This window comes from Cucumis melo, chromosome 1 (genome assembly GCF_025177605.1).
Source record: "Cucumis melo cultivar AY chromosome 1, USDA_Cmelo_AY_1.0, whole genome shotgun sequence".
Classification (NCBI taxonomy): domain Eukaryota; kingdom Viridiplantae; phylum Streptophyta; class Magnoliopsida; order Cucurbitales; family Cucurbitaceae; genus Cucumis; species Cucumis melo.
This window is the reverse complement of record NC_066857.1, coordinates 35665513-35682773: the sequence shown is the minus strand read 5'-3', so window position 1 is coordinate 35682773 and position 17261 is coordinate 35665513. Positions and strand designations below refer to the sequence as shown.

General features: G+C 35.6%; 3 protein-coding genes across 10 annotated transcripts; 2 read left to right on the top strand and 1 right to left on the bottom strand.

Moving 5' to 3' along the window:
- Positions 1-886: 886 nt before the first annotated feature.
- Positions 887-4051, top strand: LOC103499748 (probable receptor-like protein kinase At2g21480). Its single transcript, XM_008462821.3, has one exon. It carries the CDS (start codon positions 1088-1090, stop codon positions 3710-3712), a length of 2625 nt encoding a protein of 874 aa, XP_008461043.1. The 5' UTR covers positions 887-1087; the 3' UTR covers positions 3713-4051.
- Positions 4052-4818: 767 nt separating this feature from the next.
- On the bottom strand, positions 4819-10591 carry LOC103499749 (centromere protein C). Of its 5 annotated transcripts, none has more exons than XM_017047149.2 (13): positions 10294-10578; positions 9417-9622; positions 9239-9327; positions 9045-9147; positions 8729-8940; positions 8163-8537; positions 7692-8075; positions 7109-7185; positions 6828-6921; positions 6026-6108; positions 5574-5649; positions 5376-5483; positions 4819-5214 (listed from the first exon to the last, which is right to left on the bottom strand). In XM_017047149.2, exons 1-13 carry the CDS (start codon positions 10459-10461, stop codon positions 5087-5089), a joined length of 2103 nt encoding a protein of 700 aa, XP_016902638.1. In that variant the 5' UTR covers positions 10462-10578; the 3' UTR covers positions 4819-5086. The 5 variants fall into 5 exon arrangements, with proteins under 5 accessions (XP_016902638.1, XP_008461046.1, XP_008461044.1 ...); XM_008462824.3 differs by having other exon boundaries at positions 7692-8063; XM_008462822.3 differs by having other exon boundaries at positions 7692-8537; positions 10294-10591.
- Positions 10592-11358: 767 nt separating this feature from the next.
- Positions 11359-16377, top strand: LOC103499750 (DNA-repair protein XRCC1). 4 transcript variants are annotated; one of them, XM_017047153.2, is made up of 8 exons: positions 11359-11507; positions 11942-12297; positions 12405-12593; positions 13090-13201; positions 14511-14593; positions 14805-14915; positions 15126-15212; positions 15952-16377. In XM_017047153.2, the coding sequence occupies exons 2-8, from the start codon at positions 12073-12075 to the stop codon at positions 16261-16263; spliced, it is 1119 nt and encodes a 372-aa protein (XP_016902642.1). In that variant the 5' UTR covers positions 11359-11507; positions 11942-12072; the 3' UTR covers positions 16264-16377. The 4 variants fall into 4 exon arrangements, with proteins under 4 accessions (XP_016902642.1, XP_016902641.1, XP_050945079.1 ...); XM_017047152.2 differs by having other exon boundaries at positions 11378-11507; positions 12108-12297; XM_051089122.1 differs by lacking the exon at positions 11359-11507 and adding an exon at positions 11535-11705.
- The last annotated feature ends 884 nt before the right edge of the window (positions 16378-17261 follow it).

Here is a 17261-nt window from a genome sequence, read left to right as displayed (position 1 = left end):
CTTATTAAAGATTATTCAATATGATGTACTGTGGACCCACTTTTATGATCGTTAAATATATGTGATAGAACTAAAAAACTAATCTTTTTGTTTTCTATTCTGAAATAAATGATGTCTAAAAAGGTTTAATAGCAAAGAATATCAACCATAATCGTGCGTAATATTGACTAGATTTAAAGGTATTTCATGAATAATATTTAAATAAAATGATTACAATATATGGTTATGAAATTTTATGGGAGCACTTGTAGAATGTTATATTTCCTCTCGAATATATTCTGTAAATTTCAATTAATTAATATTTCGATACATTATAGATATTAATAACTCTTTTTATAAAATCCGAGTATAACTCAATACCTTATTTTGTTAAAAAAAAAAAAGAAGAAAAAAATCCTTTGAACACTTTGTACCCCTTATTTGATTCTAAGAGGGTAAAAAACTTCCATTTTTGCATGTAATGAGTGCTGGTGGCTTTCGGTTTGGTTTAGAAATGCATAGTTTAGAGTTTGATATGTCCATCCAAATGCAAATCCATTATTGAATAGATTAAATAAAAAGTTAGACTTTAAAAGAGTAATAACTACTTATCATATCTTACTTATTTGATATATATATGTATCCTTTTAAACTAATTTCTCCACGACATTGGACCTTCATCATGCTGTATAAAGAGTTATTCGAAATTTCTTAGACAATACAATTGACATTCTTGTATTTTAATATGGGAGAAAATAACTTATGAAAATGAATTTATGATGCAAAAGCTACAAAGGGGTGAATGGTGAACCACAAAAGTTATGGCATTTTGACTGTTTCAAATGTGAGGTACTTGTGAAAGCTAAAAAAGGGAATTGGCCAAAAACCAACAAGAATTTCAATGGGCCAAAATTGTTGGGACAACCAATTCTTGGCTGAATATTGTTGAGAAATGATTCAAAACTACATCTCATCCATTTAAAAAAGATGGATAAAAATAACCAACTGGTTTAGGAAAAAGACATAATACACAACTCTTTTTAGAAATTCTTAGCTTTGTTTTGTTTTTCTTTTCTTTTTTGATTCAGACCTCCTCACCCAGGAGGGAATGGAGATTAAAGAAAAGAAGAGAACTTCAACTATCTCCTCTCCATTAATGTCATCTTCTTCGATGGCTATCCTCCTGGTTTTTCTCTGTTGCATTTTTAACTGTCCAAACATCGCATTTGCTGCCGGCCCCGGTGGTCCCTTCATTCCCAAAGATAATTTTCTCATTGACTGTGGTGCCAACAAGGAACTTGGTGCACTCCCTGATGGAAGAGTTTTCAAAACTGATGAGCAATCCAAGCAATTCTTAGATGCCAAGGATGACATTATAGCAACTGCTACGCCGGAGATGAAGGCACCGTCGCCAGTCGATTTGACAGCCAGAGTCTTCCTCCAAGAAGCTACTTACATCTTTCAAATGGCAGAGCCTGGATGGCATTGGCTACGCCTACATTTCCTTCCTGTTAAAAGCAATGACTTTGATCTCTTGCAAGCCAAATTTTCAGTGGTTACTGAAAAGTATGTGTTGCTTCATAGCTTCAACATCAACAATGAATCCACATTTGTTCTCAAGGAGTTTCTCCTCAATATCACTGAACCAAAACTCTCAATCAAGTTCTTGCCTATGAAGAATTCAGCTGCTTTCATCAACGCCATCGAGGTCGTCTCGGCTCCTGTGGACTTGATTGCTGATTCGAACGTGGAGTTGTCTCCAGTTGGAACTATTGAGGGCCTGACGAAATATGCATTTCAGACACTGTACAGGTTAAACATGGGAGGTCCTACAATTACTCCAAGAAATGACACTCTTGGGAGGACATGGGAGACAGATGAAGTTTTTAGGACACCGAAAGCTGCTGGTCAGAGTGTGGTTGTTCAGACCAATAGCATCAAATACCAAGGAGGATTGAAAGAAACAGGCATGTTAATTGCTCCTCCAAGTGTGTATGCAAGTGCAGTTCAAATGGGAGATGCTCAAGTTAGTATACCAAATTTCAATATCACATGGAAATTTGAAGCAGATCCCTCATTTGGGTATCTAGTTCGCTTCCATTTTTGTGATATTGTCAGCAAAGTACTCAATGATATCTATTTCAATGTTTATGTAAATGGGAAAGCTGCTATAACCAACTTGGATTTGTCACACAAGCTAGGAAGTTTGGCAACTGCATATTACAAGGATGTTGTGGTTAATGCTTCCTTGATTGTAGATGGACTGACAATTCAAATTAGTCCGGCTAATGTCGAGACCGGTGATATGAATGCCATTCTAAATGGTATAGAGGTATTGAAAATAAGCAATTCTGTTAATAGTTTGGATGGAGAGTTTGGAGTGGATGGTAAGTCTGCAAATGGATCTAACCGTGGGACAGTAGCTGCCGTTGGGTTTGCGATGATGTTTGGAGCGTTTGTTGGGCTCGGTGCAATGGTGATGAAATGGCATAAAAGGCCTCAAGATTGGCAGAAGAGGAACAGTTTCTCTTCTTGGTTGCTTCCTGTACATGCTGGTGATTCAAGCTTTATGACAAGCAAGACTTCATATGGATCACATAAGACCAACATTTATTCCTCTACTTTAGGCCTTGGTAGGTTCTTTACTTTGGCAGAACTTCAAGAAGCCACCAAGAACTTTGATCCCAATTCAATAATTGGTGTTGGTGGGTTTGGAAATGTGTACCTTGGAGTGATTGATGAAGGAACTAAAGTAGCAGTTAAGAGAGGAAATCCACAATCTGAACAAGGCATTACAGAATTCCAAACAGAAATTCAAATGCTTTCAAAACTTAGACATAGGCATTTGGTTTCTTTGATTGGGTACTGTGATGAAAATGCTGAAATGATCTTGGTATATGAGTTCATGTCAAATGGTCCATTCAGAGATCACTTATATGGAAAGGACTTATCTCCACTGTCATGGAAGCAAAGGCTGGAGATTTGTATCGGGGCAGCTCGAGGTCTCCATTACCTGCACACTGGAACAGCACAAGGAATCATTCACCGTGATGTCAAAACAACCAACATTTTACTCGACGAAAACTTCACCGCAAAAGTCGCCGATTTTGGATTGTCAAAGGATGCTCCAATGGGGCAAGGACATGTCAGTACAGCAGTGAAGGGAAGTTTTGGATATTTGGATCCAGAGTACTTTAGGAGACAACAGTTAACAGAAAAATCAGATGTTTATTCCTTTGGAGTTGTTCTACTTGAGGCTTTGTGCGCAAGGCCAGCAATCAACCCATCTTTGACAAGAGAACAAGTGAACTTAGCTGATTGGGCAATGCAATGTAAGAAAAAAGGGTGTTTGGAAAAGATAATGGATCCACTTCTAGTTGGAGCTATAAATCCTGAGTCGATGAAAAAGTTTGCTGAAGCAGCAGAGAAATGTCTAGCTGAACATGGTGTAGATAGGCCAAGCATGGGGGATGTATTGTGGAATTTGGAGTATGCATTACAACTACAAGAAGCATTCTCACAAGGCAAGACCGAAGACGAAAACGGAGCTGCAAGTACAACGGCAACTGTCGCCCCGGCTACACCTCGCACTGTCGAAGCTTCAACAAATGCATCCGACAACCGCCCTGTCGTGCAGCCAGAACAGAATAGGCAACCAGCAGAGGTTCAAGCCATTGATGATCATTCAGGAAGTGCAATGTTTGCTCATTTTTCTAATCTCAATGGTAGATGATTTCAAAATTTGGAGGGCCTTATAGCATACGTCATATGAAGATTCGAATTGGCTACTTGGCTGAGTTTGGATTGGCTAATCTGCATTCGATGTGTGTTCCTTATACTCTCTCTCTCTCTCTCTCTCTCACTCTTCTCTCATTTCTCTCTTTTTTTTTATTTTTTTTATTTATTTATGTGGGAGTGTCTGATTGCTTGAGTCAGAAAGGCAAAAACTAAAAGAAAAAAAAAGTTTGGTAAATATGTTGTGGTTTTCTGTGCTGATGTTCAAGAATGTAAAACATGCAGTAGAGCTAATCCCATAAATACTCCATTTATAAGCTACAACTTGATTTTGTAATCCTTTAGTATTTTTCAATCTTAGAATATGAATTCAGAGAATGTTTCCACTTTTAAAACAAAATTAATTTGAATTTCTATTATCAAGTTTCAATAAAGTTTTGAGCAATTGGTTCCTAACTCCCAATGAATAAATAGTCTAGAGATTCACAAAACTTAGTCAAATTACTACCATTTTGTTTTAGAATATGGTTAGCTTAAAAATTTAAATAGGATGGAGATGAATTAGGACAGCATAGTATACTGCACAATAGCATAAATTATATCTAAGATTCACTTTAATCCTATGCATAAAATGTAAGAGGTGTCTGAGGTAAGATAGGGTAATTATAATGGTTAGTAATTTAGGGATAAATAATTAAATATATAACAATATTTTTAAAAAATTATAAATATAATAAAGTATAACAATGATAAACTTCTATCATTGTCGTTGATAAATTCTTATAATAAATCGGTAATAGACCAATATTATCTATCATTAATAAACTTTTATTATCGACGATCACTAATAAACTCGACAGATTTTGCTGTCTTGCAATTCTTTTAAAAAGTTACTACTTTACATGCTAATATAGTTTGACTCTAATTGCTATATTTGTAACGGTCTCTAGTTTATAAGAGTTTGATATCGGTATATGGGACACTAATGATATTGTATACACATACACATCAGCCGACCCACAATATTTTGGTACAAAACTAGCTGCCTTTGCCCCAAGACAAAAAGAAAGAGTGAGCGAGTAAAAAGACAACGACCCAAGGTAATACACAAAGCTAGATATCTGGGTAAAATATGAAATTATATGACAAGTACATGAGCTCAAATACACAAGCGACACAGCTTGATAGATATATATATGATAGAGAAAGGTTTAGAAATATACACTGCAATGGCATAAGCTTAATTCTCCTCTACAGTCTTTACACGGAGACTGGATGTGTTGTTTCTATTCAAAGAGAATTGCTTGTTGTTGTTATACATGCAAAATCTAAGAAACTTCAAGGCTTTTTGTTCCCTTTTAGTAGACGACTCTCAGTGAAGGGCTGCTAAGTCGACGAGATCTTTGTACTCATTGGAGACTAGAGATTTCACCTTCATGGTTGGTTTGCCATTTCCTTTTTCTGGAGACACATACTTCAACCCGATTACTGTCGCTAGGCCTAACAAAAATGATCCGCACGTCAAAAAAGAGGATCGTAGAGTATAAGATAGAAGGACAATTTAGAAAGCTTTCGGCTTCGATTTGAAACTAAACATTATCAGTCCAAAACATTTACAAGTGTGGAATTGGTAAAAGGGATTTCTTCCAAGGTTCACTTACTCTCATGTACACGTCCGTACAACATCCTTTCACCTTTCCAGTACTCCAAGGGTCGTATTTTGAACCTGGTACTTCTTCTCACCCCACTTTTCCACGTTGTACCAGCACCTAGGGAGATTGGTAGATGACAAAGTATTTTAGAAAGGAAAATCTAAATACCATAAAGATCAATTTTTGGTTAAATCTACGGCTAAACACCTGCAAGGCTTTGCCTCCCAGAAATCTTTTTGCCTTTACGTTGTTTGTTTGCACGAGATTTTGGCTTGACCTGTTCCTACATCAGCAACCAAAAGAAAAAAAAAATTCTTGATCGTCTCTCAAAAGTAAAAACCAGAAATAACCATGTTCTACAAAACAAGTAGAGTTAACAACAGGCGGACTTTTATCATTTTCTTCCTTCCTGGGGTGGCGGCAAGTAAATTAATTTACTTATTTCTAACTTATTGTTATGTACAGACAGGAAGCTGAGTGGAGATGGTAGGCTACTCCCGATTTAAAATTGTAGATGGCGATATACCATTAACAAAATATAGCACAGGTAGTTAAGCAATCGTCAACATACAATAATAGTAATTGTGAGAATAATGGAACAAATACATGCCAGACAAAAGAATTAATGAGAAAAAAGAAAAGAAGAAAATGTCAAAAACCTCATCATGGTGATCCGTTCCACTGCTTCTAGATGTCCCATCGACAATTTTTTCAGCACAAGTAGTAGTAGTAGTTGATTGATCTGTTAAAAACAAAGAACGCACAGCCTGAAATCATCTAGTCCATCTACTGGGAAATGATAAGCAAACATGAACAAATTTCTGCCTTCTCAACATAAAAATAGAAGTGCAAATAAGCAAGTTGAATCTATCAATGGGTCTTCATATGAGAAAGCTGAAGCCAATTCAGAACAATGGCATGACTGAAAAATATTGAAATCTACCTATGCTTTCAGAGAAACAAATATTAAATACGGAATTTGTTAAATCATCTATGAACCCAAAAACTTAAGCTAATAGAATGAAGACAAATTTAATTATAAGTCATCTATCACTCTCCCTCACTTGTGAGCTTGATATATGAACAAGGTTCAACAAGTGAAAATCAATCTTAAATGGTGAGGAAATAACATTGTAGGAGTTTGAACATGGGACCTTCTTGGACCATCAGGTCCGATTAAATCACCGATTGACTCAAAAGCTTAAGCAAATGGGTGAACGCAAGTTTAGTTATATATCAAACAGAGTTCCTTCAAAATATGGTATGCAGTATGCTTCAACTACTAAAATTTAGTTAACTATCATAAAACAAAAACATACATGTCCAAAATTCATAAAACGCACAAAAATGAGCATTCTGCTGCAAGCCAATAACATAATGTTAGGTTTTAATATCCTATTTACATGATGATACAATAAATTATCAGCTAGTAACTAATGATACTGGTATTGAAGATCATACCCAACTGAATCTGAATGCCGACTGGGTACTCTTTAATCATATCCACCTTAGATGAGTTTGGTTGCTCAGAAGCTGATCCTTCGTGATCTTCCATCTGCATATTATCACAGTGTTTGCCATTAGTTACTAATACGTGCCCAACAAAATGAGTAATGAAACTGAGAACACTTCCTTTTAACAATGATAACCACAATACCACAATTTGACAAAGAACTCAGAGTCGTCAATCATGAGATACTGGAAATAAAGGCCCAAAAGATAAAGAAGAAAAGGTCAAAAACCTCATCGTGGTGTTCTGTTCCACTGCTTCTAGACGACCCATCAACAATATTTTCAGTACAAGTAGCAGCTGATTGATCTGTTAGAAAACAAAGAACAGAAAGCCTGAAATCATCCATAACTAGGAATTGATAAGCAAACATGAATAAATTTCTGCTTTTTCAAAGTAAAATACAAGTAGAAATAAGCAGCTGAATCCATGAAGAAAGAAAATGGATTTTCATAGGAGAAAGCTTAAGCCAATTCAAAACTATGACATGACTGAAAAATATTGGAATGTGTCTTTGCATTCAGAGAAACGAAATATTAGTTATAGAGTTTCTTCAAAATGTGAAGCATTAAAGTGGTATACTTCAACTACTAAAATTTAGTTAAATATCCGAGATGAAGTTATATATTATTTCTCAGACACATTTAGTTAAAACATACATGTTCAAAATTTATCAAAAAAAAAAAAGTTCAACCATCAAACACGCTAAAATGACCACTTGGCAGTAACATAATGTTAGGCTTTAATTCCTATTTACATGACAATAAAAGAAATTATCAGCTAGTAACTAATGATACTGGCCCTGAAGATCATACCCAACTGACTCCGAATGCCAACCGGGTACTCTTCAATAAGATCCACCTCAGATAATTTTGGTTGCTCAGAAGCTGATCCTTGGTGATCTATCTGCATATTAGCCACCACATCTGCTTGGGCTTCAAGACAACTTAATTTCTCATTTATTTCCACGTCTGTGCTGCTCCCACTAACATTTTTAGCATCTGTGCTGGCATAAGTTCCACTTAAAGCAGTATTGCTACCAACTTGGAGTACATTTAAAATATTACTTGAAGATATTTTAGACATGGAATCGTCTCCAGAAAGAATTTTGGATGGTTGAATTCCATTTGCTATAGTCCCACCATCTCTGGTTAAAAGTGGCTTCAACTTAGAAACGCTTGAATGCTCTGTAATACCAACTGCATCAGATAAGTGATTACCGAGTTCAAAAAGGTAAGGATCTCTTGCTGGAGATCGGTCGATGCCATGAGCTGAAAATGAATCACCTGATGAATTTGAAAGTGAAATTCGTCTATTTAGGGCTGATAATGATGCCAATGGACTTCTCATTGATGATGGTGTAGAAACAAGATTAACCAAATTTTCATTGTCCTCCTTAGATTTCAAGGTTTCTGTCTTTTGTAACTGATTGTCCACACTGATCAAACTACGCTTTGACAGATTGCCTCTTGTAGATTTCAAATTCATTGTTGGAATGGCTTCTAAATCTGGAAGGCATAATTTCTCTAAAGTAAGGGGTTTAATCTGCAAGCGCTCCTGTAATATGTTGATAGCTCGATCACCTTCTAGATCTTCACAATTGCCAGAGAGAAATTCATCCAAAATATCATTTACTCTGTTCTCTGCCTTCGTAGCTGAAGCTAAAAGGAAAAGGGAAAAAAGGGTCAAAGAGGGTCCATGCAAACCACCTTTAGTTTTAACAGAGACAGTGAGAAATGAAAAAGGAAGAGAGGAAAAGGACGGCAGCATGTGAGATAGATAAAATCAACTGAACCGTGATCCATGCGAAAAGTTGCATTTTGATCTCTAATCTCTATTATAAATTACTTACCAACGAGCTCCTCCTCCTCCTCCTCCTCCTCAAAGGCTACATCTTCATCAGTTTTCTTTTCTGAGTCAATTATATGTGGACTTGGGTGTGTTTCTGTGCCCAATTTCAATGGACTGAAAACACCTGAATCAAATGTCACTTGAGAAGGATCTACATTCTGATCATCTTCAGTTGTTATTGATGAATATTGATGCTTGTATCTAACAGATCTCCTGCATGCACGAGAAGATTTTGGATTGTCAACCACAAGAAAACAAGACACTAAAAAGAAAAGGCACAAAACTTTGTTAATAATATAAAATGTAAGTGATTATACCCAAGAATCCCTGGTCTACGCTGGCGTGTATTTGTCGATGGATTTTGTTGGTTCAAGTCCTTTAAAACTGCTCCCATCTGTTTTTGGATTTCTTTTTTGGCATCTATGGACCAATTGCAAAAGGGAAGAAAATAGTGACACATGTCTATATCATCTGAAATTTGAGTGAAAGAAGAAACATAAGAACAACTTACTTTCATGCTTTTCATAGGCCAAAAAGAACTCCTCAGGGTCTTTCAATTGTTTGATGTCAAATGTTGGTTCCAAGTTCACAGGAGGTTGCCTACAAAAAGAAGATCTCATAAAAGTTGGCCAGAATGTTATTTTTGTTCTTGAAAAAGAGTAGGAAAATTTCACTATTAAAAGCATTACCCAGCATCAGGTTTTAAAGAAAACCTAGCCCGCTTTCGGTTTAAGGCCGGCCTTCTTTCTTGAGGATTTTCCTCTGCCTTCACAGAAGCTGCCTCATTTTTCTCATTCTTCACGAGAAATGTAGCAGCTTCAGATATCATCGATTTTGAGTTGCCATCTAATATTGATCTGGCCTGCTCTAATAGTTTACTGGGACTCCTTAACACCTGACATATTTAGAAGAGAGTTGTTGATCGTTAGTTAAACCAAAAGTAGAAATAGATACAAAATGCTTCTTGAGGAGCCAAGATGGTGAGAAAATGAGGATGAGGTGGGAGAAAGAGAAACAGGGCTGTACCACACTAACACAATAATTTCCAGAATAATTTAGTTTAGCTTGTAATTTCAATCAATCTTGCATCGATATACTTAAAAACCCAGCCCCCGTCTTAAACCGGCGAACTAAACATCACGCCAGGGAGTATCTCAAATCTAAGTTCACAAACCAAATGAACTACCCAGCTATTACAAGTAAACCCAAAGTAGGCAGGACGTTTGGTTTTAAGGGAAGAAGAAACCATTAAATGCAAAGCCAAGAGCATTTCACTTCCCCAAATTTTCACAGTAACAAGGAACCCGAGTCTCCAATTCAACCATTGAGCTAAATCGTCACGACTAAGAAGGAAAACCACATCGCACTCAGGCATACTTACTAATAACGTGGGAACAGTATACGGATTCCAATTCATCCTCAAAACATGCAGAAATGAAAATTTGAAAAAAACACCGGCGATTGAATAGCCGACGGAGCTCTTGGAGCAAGCAGGAAGCACTGTAAACAAACTAAACCGGTAGATTGGAAGCATCATATGCAAGGAGTATGAAAAGATACTAATACCATGGATTTGAGGCGCTTGTGGATGCCGTCGAGGTCTGTTCCAAGATCATGTGGCTTTGACGGATCCGTCAAAGTACCAAATGCGGTCGGAAAGAGATTGATACCAGAATAAGCAGCAAGAGGATCGATTACATCGGAGGGTCGAGTTTCTTCGTTCACCATTGTCATCTCCAATGTTTGAACCGAACCCTAGAACCTCTCAAAATTCGAACGAGTGAAGCAAAGCGCGAAAACTCGTAATGTTTTTTTCCGTTCAAATTTTTATCGTTTGCAGATGAGGTCCTTCAAAACATTCTTCTTTTTCCTTTCAGCCAACTTATTTCAATGAAATTGTATTTATTGCGACTAATAACTTTAAATTTCAATTATTTTCCCCCGTTCTTTTTAATATATTAAAATAAATTAAAATATTTACGAATATAGTTTTATTTTATAATCTATTAAAGATAATTTAGGACAAAAACTATAAAAAATTCCATCATTTACTGCATAAAAATTTATTTAAAAGTTCTAATTAGCCACAATAAATATCGTTTTAAAACCTTTGTCTACTATGATGTATACTAGTTGTTACCTTTTTTTACTATTTTATCTTCATTAGTTTTTTAGTATTTATTATAATATTTACTATTTTCTTTCGAAATTAAGATTATTTACATTTTAAACATATACTTTTATAGTGTAAACTAAAATAACATACTCCGAACACAAATCGTTGTGATCGAACTATAATAACTTAGGACTATAAATCTATAATAATCGATTTTCTAATTCAAACCCATCCAAATAGGACACGTTTTATCTGTGTTTATTAATATATATTATCAATAAATTTTGAAACTATTTTATATTTCTATTTTCTTTCAACCTCTAAATTTTTAGATTACAAATAATTGCATATATCAAATGACTATCAAAAAGCCATTAAAGGTTATCAGATGTTATTCGTTTTTAAATGTTATTTTTACAATAATTTAGAAAATGTAATAACATTATCACGATATCATTGAATATTTTTGCTATTTAAAAAATAAAGAAAAACTTATCGGACCAAAGACACAAATTAATGAAATTGCAGGGATTGAAGTGTAAGTCTAACGGTTTCTAAAATTCGGAACGGTGGAAATGTGGGAAGGTCGCAATCGCGGGCTACGTGCAAACTTCTTGAATCGACTCAGAACCTTCCGAGTCAACTCACTGGAAGTAAAATTCAGGTATCGTTTTTAATTTCAATCATCATCTTCCTGCAATCTTTGCCGGTTTCTTGCTAACCTTACTCGATCACGAAACGCTGTTATGTCAGTGGTCAAATTTCACTTCAGCTTGGCGACTGCATATCGAACTTAATGCACTGCTCAATTTTTGAACAACTTGTGTTTTGACCTCGTTGAGCTTAATACTCCCATTTTCCTGTCGGTTCGCTACCAAATGTTGTGTTAATTTTCTATTATTATTCGTTATTATCTTGATATAAAGTGGCAACATTAGTTTTTCAAGTTCGATTGGGTATTGAGAATTGATGAGATGAAATTGACATGAATTCGTTTAGGTTTGGTTAGGTTTAGTCATTAGTGCTTCTATGTTTGTGCTTCTGGCAATAATTTGAAGTTGTTTCAGTATTGTAAAACAGCGTCCATAATTTTTGTAGGCTCTTACTCGCACCATTTTAGTGCTTTGAGAACGGGTGTCTTTAGAGTTTTCTTGCAAGTCTTCATTGTATTTGAGAAGAGCTGACAAATTTCAGCCTGGTAGTAGAAAGTTAATTGCTCTAGCAGGAGCATGTCAAATTCAAAGGCTAACGAGGGTGGTGGCAGTGCTAAGCGCAGTCTTCCTTCATGGATGAGCGGGAAGGACGATGGAAGTACGTCTCGAGGCAAGAAACCAAACAGTTCTGGTTCTGTTGGAAATGATTTGATGATCGAAGCTGAAGAGCCTAAGCAACAGAAGGGAAATGGTGAAGGTCCAGTGAGCAGCTCATTACACCGTGATTTCTCCAGACTTCTGGTTCACATATTGTCACTTTTCACCCATTGTTTTCCTTTGACCTGCTATTTTTACATATTTTGATAGTTGACGGTCACGCTAAACTAAAATACCAACGTTAAATGCAGGAAGGAGTAGTTTTTGTGTTGTCAGGTTTTGTTAATCCCGAGCGCAGCATTTTGCGATCTCAAGCTTTAGAAATGGGAGCTCAATATAAACCTGATTGGAACTCAGATTGCACTTTGTTGATCTGCGCTTTCCCAAATACTCCAAAATTTCGGCAAGTGGAGTCAGATTGCGGAACCATAGTATCAAAGGTTTTTTCTTTGAACAAAAACTTGAACATCAACCAGAGATTTTTACAAAGAAAAAATGTGTTGGCTTTGATATAATAGGAATCTGAGAGTTGGTTGCTAAATTTTTTTCTAATGCTAGATTTGATTAAAGGGAAAACTTGATAGCAGTATGTTTGGTGTCAATTATTCAACGATGTTGATGATATGAAATAAATGTTCTGCTTATTTTAGTAGGTTCTGAACATTCTTTGGTTTTTTTGAAATATTCTCAGTCTTGCTTTTGTCATGGGTTCTTTTTCTTGGATGATGAAAACTAACAAGTTTTATTCTTCATTAACATGTTATATCATATTGCTCCCTTTCAAGCATATCAATATCGGCACATTTTCTCCTAAATTTAGATGTATTTAGAAATCAAGTCTAAAATGTGACTGTATAATATCTGATTGTCACTGATACGGGGATTCTAAATTGTTGATCTAGGTTCTAAGTGCTCTCATTCTGTCTTCTTTCTTAGGAGTGGATTTCAGAATGTTATGCACAGAAGAGGCTCGTTGACATTGAAAGCTACCTCCTCTATGCTGGAAAACCTTGGAGAAGAAGCGACCTTTCACATGAAGCCACCCAAGGTGATCTAGAAATAATTATGTTTCCATGCTGTTGTTCCACTGAATGTTAATGTTAGTTACAAGACTCAAAACCACCATAGCCATAGCTGGCACAGTAGTCAACTATAGTCAAACTTGGTGCATTTTTTTCCGATCTACCAACTTTAGAAGAAACAAACTTCTTTGTGATCATATTAAAAATACAAAGAGATATACAAATTATAGGAGGTTACAAAAGCTACACCAATTGGTTGCGATGAGAAAGGTGTAATTATTACTTGAGAGGAAGAGAGTGAAAACGTAGCATTTAATCTTTTTTCCAAATAAAAAATATTCTCCCAACCTTACTGATTCCTTCAAAATGTTCTTTAATTCCTTTCCTACTGAACATTCTGAAGTGTTTTTACCACACAAACCCATGAAAACTTATATTTCTGTAGAAGCCACAAAGGAGTTAGTGAAGGTTCATGACTGGAGAATCTACCATACACCAAGGTTAAGTTCCTTAAAAACCTTACTCCAGCAGTTGTAAATGATTCTATAACTAAGAAAAATATGGTTCTTATTTTCACCGCCTTACATCAGAACCAGCTAGAAAACAATTAGCAATTAAGATTTTTTTTCCCTATATATTATTTACTGTGTTATGCTCGTTTTTGAACCAGAAACAACTTGTCATTGATAATATGAGAAGGAAATATTCAGGAAACAAACTCCCGATGGAGTGAGAAGGAAAAGGAAAAAAAATGAACCTTAAAACAACCTCAACTAGAGCATTATAACCAAAAAAAGAAGAAGAAAATCAGAAACAATGAGCCATAATGATCCAGGTACGGCAGCCCCCAAGAACAAGGCTTCAAGTCTCCAACAAAGAACCCAAAAACAAACTCTACGAGAAAATGATTTAAAAAAAAAATAACCAAAAACAAAAATATGAGAGAAGAAAGAAACCCCAACTATTGGAGTCAGCCAAACAAAGGAGAAAAAGTAGGCCCCTAAAAAAACATGGGAGCTTACTATACCCAGAGAAAGACGCCTTTAATCACCTAATGATCCAAAAGGAGAATTCGATGAGTAAATTTCCTCTCCCTGAGGGAGAACTTGATGCCTTAGCAAAATATCCTTGTTTAGTGGCAGTTTGACACCCCCCCCCCCCCCGGTTGGTGTCATGGCTTTGGACACTTGAAGTCTTGTACCTATCATTTTGTTGTTTTCCTGATTTTTTCAAATGTTTTGATGCTTTCCTTCCTTCGCCATGTACCTGATATGCCGAAAAATCATATTTTAATTTCCCGTCATTCATTTTCATCCCTGGGGTCTATGGTTGCAGATATTCCATCAGAATCCAAGAAACCTCAGAAAGTGGTTGAAAAAGTTTCACGTTCAAAACCACATGAGTCAGAGATAGCTCAGGTAAAAAGTCTAATTCTTTTGAAATTATATTCCATTATATCGTCTGTCTTTCCATCCTGATTGGTGATTTGTATGCTTCGTATGGGACGTAACAAAACAAAACCGACCTTTTGTGGGATGCTGGTTATTGTTCGGCTACATCTTTTATATTCGTGCACATACAAATGCTGATATATGGCTATTTGTACCATTGATTGTGCGAGATATCCAGAGTAGACAGAGTAATCTTTCAAGAGACTGCTTTTCTCCTTCGAAATTGAAGAAGTGGGCTATTGATGATTACCATAAGACACTTTCTTGGCTAGAGAGTCAGGAAGAGAAGGTAACACACGTGCTTTTCTGTTTTATGCAATGTATAGATTTGATTCTTCAAGCACAAAGTAACCCAATTGAGTTCAATGGCAACCTGGAATCTTCTCTCAATCCCTTGGTTGATTTTTAGGAATGTATGGGCTCTTTGGTTTTTCACACTTCAAATTTGGATAGATGGTGAGACTTCGTTGATTTTAATTCTTATTTTTAACCTTTGTAGCCAGATCCAAGTGAGATAAAGAAAATAGCAGCAGAAGGAATTTTAACTTGTTTACAAGATGCCATAGATTCTCTTCATCAAAATCAGGTAGACAGTTTTTTCCTATTTATGTATTTACGATCTATTTATTTCTCCTTTGCACTCACTGTGCTACTAAATGCTTGCCTAACTATATGTTGTTGAGATTTCCCTCTAGAAGGATTTGAAGATTCATATTTACTTATTATAAATCCATCAATTCTTCTTGTCTTGCCTTGATCAAGTTAACTTCCCCGTTTGTCACATGTGAATGCAGTATTTAAACATTTTTCATTCTTGGAATGGATTAAATATGTGATATTGGAAAGATCCGTCGCTCTTTTTCTATGTTTTTTTTTTCTTTTCCTGTGAAGCATACCAAATTTTGTTAGTCTGACTCCTGTAAGATTATATGGCTTTTAGCTCAAGCTTCTTATCCCTTGTTTTCTAAATGGTCTCGGTATCTCGCTAGTGTGAGAAAACAGATGATATTTCGGACCAATCAGCTATAATGTGAATGATCAGGCATTTCAACCCTTGACAGTTGCAACTTAGCATGAGAACCATTATAACGCTGATTTCTATTGGCTGGGTATAATTTTGAGTTCAACTGGTGTTGAATTTTGTACCTTCACGGTTCATGCGAGCGTCCTGTCAAATATTTTACTGTCACTTCTCTCGTTATCTCGCCTTTCTCGCCATGTGCTTGCGTGCTTCGTTGTTCAGTTATTTTATTCAACGTGAAATGGAAAAGGTATCTGCTCTCAGCCTTGGATTGGCACTTTAAACACAATTAATTCGTGTGCAGGACATCAATCAGATGATTGAAGAGTGGAAGTTCGTTCCCCAGGTGGTGGAAGAGCTGGCAAAGCTTAGCAATAAGAAAGAGTCGATATCAAAGGATGAACTTTGCAGGCATGCTACAGATTCTAAGAGCATTTATGAAGTAGAACTTAATTCTCTTCTTGACGGCTCCCCAGAAAGAAAGAAGAAGGGAAATATCAAGAAAGAATCGAAGAAGGGTCGTGAAACAAAGGAATATGATAGTGATGACACGATTGAGATGACTGAGGAGGAGATAGACGTGGCATTCCATAAAGTAGTTTGTAAGAATTCTTAGTTTAGGTCCTTTGAGATTTATAAAGAGTAAAACGCTTTTGGTGGTATGCATTGTTGCCATGGTATGCTTGTTTTAATCTAAAGAAGTGAGAATGGGTCCATTTTGTTGGCTCTATATTTTTGTGCTTCTCGAGTTTATTCTTGTTGTGTCTACTTAACATGTTTGATGTTTGGGAATAGTTTTAAAATATTATAATCACTTTTTATTTTGGGATTTTAAAATTGCTCTCAAACATACACACAAGATGCATTGAAAGATAAAAAATAAAGGCTAAATTACACAAAACTATCTTTGTGGTTTTTTTTTTTTTTTTCTGGCCCTTTCTTAGTTAGATTGTAGGGGAAAGATTGAACATTCAATAGTTAACCTTTGGCACGTGTGGGATGCTATTTTTCGTAATATTTGGATGTTGAAATGTAGTCAGAATTACTAGGGATTTTGTAAGTGTTTGAAAAGCGCAAATAATCTAAATCAAAATCAAAATAAGACCGTAAAACATGAAACACTAGAAAATATAGCTAAATTAAAATTGTCTTTATTAAGAATCGAATTCAAAATGCTCGATCAAAACATTGTTCGCATTACAGCACAAATTCATCAATTATGGCTCACTACGTTTAGACCAAAAAGTTGTAGTTTCATTTCTAATATTTTAAATTTTTAGGTGCGTCGTTTGAAACAAATTTAGAATTCAGAGATAATTTAGACTTATACACGAGATTAAAGACCTTGTCAAAAATATTTTATTCTCAAATAATTTAGTTTAACTATCACGTTCGTAGCTCAAAATAAGCGACTTCATGGTTTCCTATAGTCCCGATAATCTTTATTTCCTAATTTTGGTTTCACCCTTTTATGAGATTAGTACGTTTAATCATGTTATTTGTTTGTTTCGTTTCTTAGTTTCAAACACTAACAAAAAATAAAGCAGATAAAATATCTCTAACTTTGGATACAAATATAAATCAAAACTTTTTGGTTTCCCCTATCACAATATT

Excerpts from the sequence above, each read along its gene's own strand:
- LOC103499748 (XM_008462821.3), top strand. The coding sequence starts at position 1,088 with ATGGAGATTAAAGAAAAGAAGAGAACTTCAACTATCTCCTCTCCATTA.
- LOC103499749 (XM_008462822.3), bottom strand. The coding sequence starts at position 10,461 with ATGACAATGGTGAACGAAGAAACTCGACCCTCCGATGTAATCGATCCT. Across the intron at positions 8,538-8,728 it reads GGAGGAGGAGGAGCTCGTTG|CTTCAGCTACGAAGGCAGAG; the intron begins GTAAGTAATTTA and ends TTTTCCTTTTAG. Across the intron at positions 7,186-7,691 it reads TGGCATTCGGAGTCAGTTGG|ATCAATCAGCTGCTACTTGT; the intron begins GTATGATCTTCA and ends GTTTTCTAACAG.
- LOC103499750 (XM_017047152.2), top strand. The coding sequence starts at position 11,419 with ATGTGGGAAGGTCGCAATCGCGGGCTACGTGCAAACTTCTTGAATCGA. Across the intron at positions 12,298-12,404 it reads GTGATTTCTCCAGACTTCTG|GAAGGAGTAGTTTTTGTGTT; the intron begins GTTCACATATTG and ends CGTTAAATGCAG. Across the intron at positions 12,594-13,089 it reads GCGGAACCATAGTATCAAAG|GAGTGGATTTCAGAATGTTA; the intron begins GTTTTTTCTTTG and ends CTTCTTTCTTAG.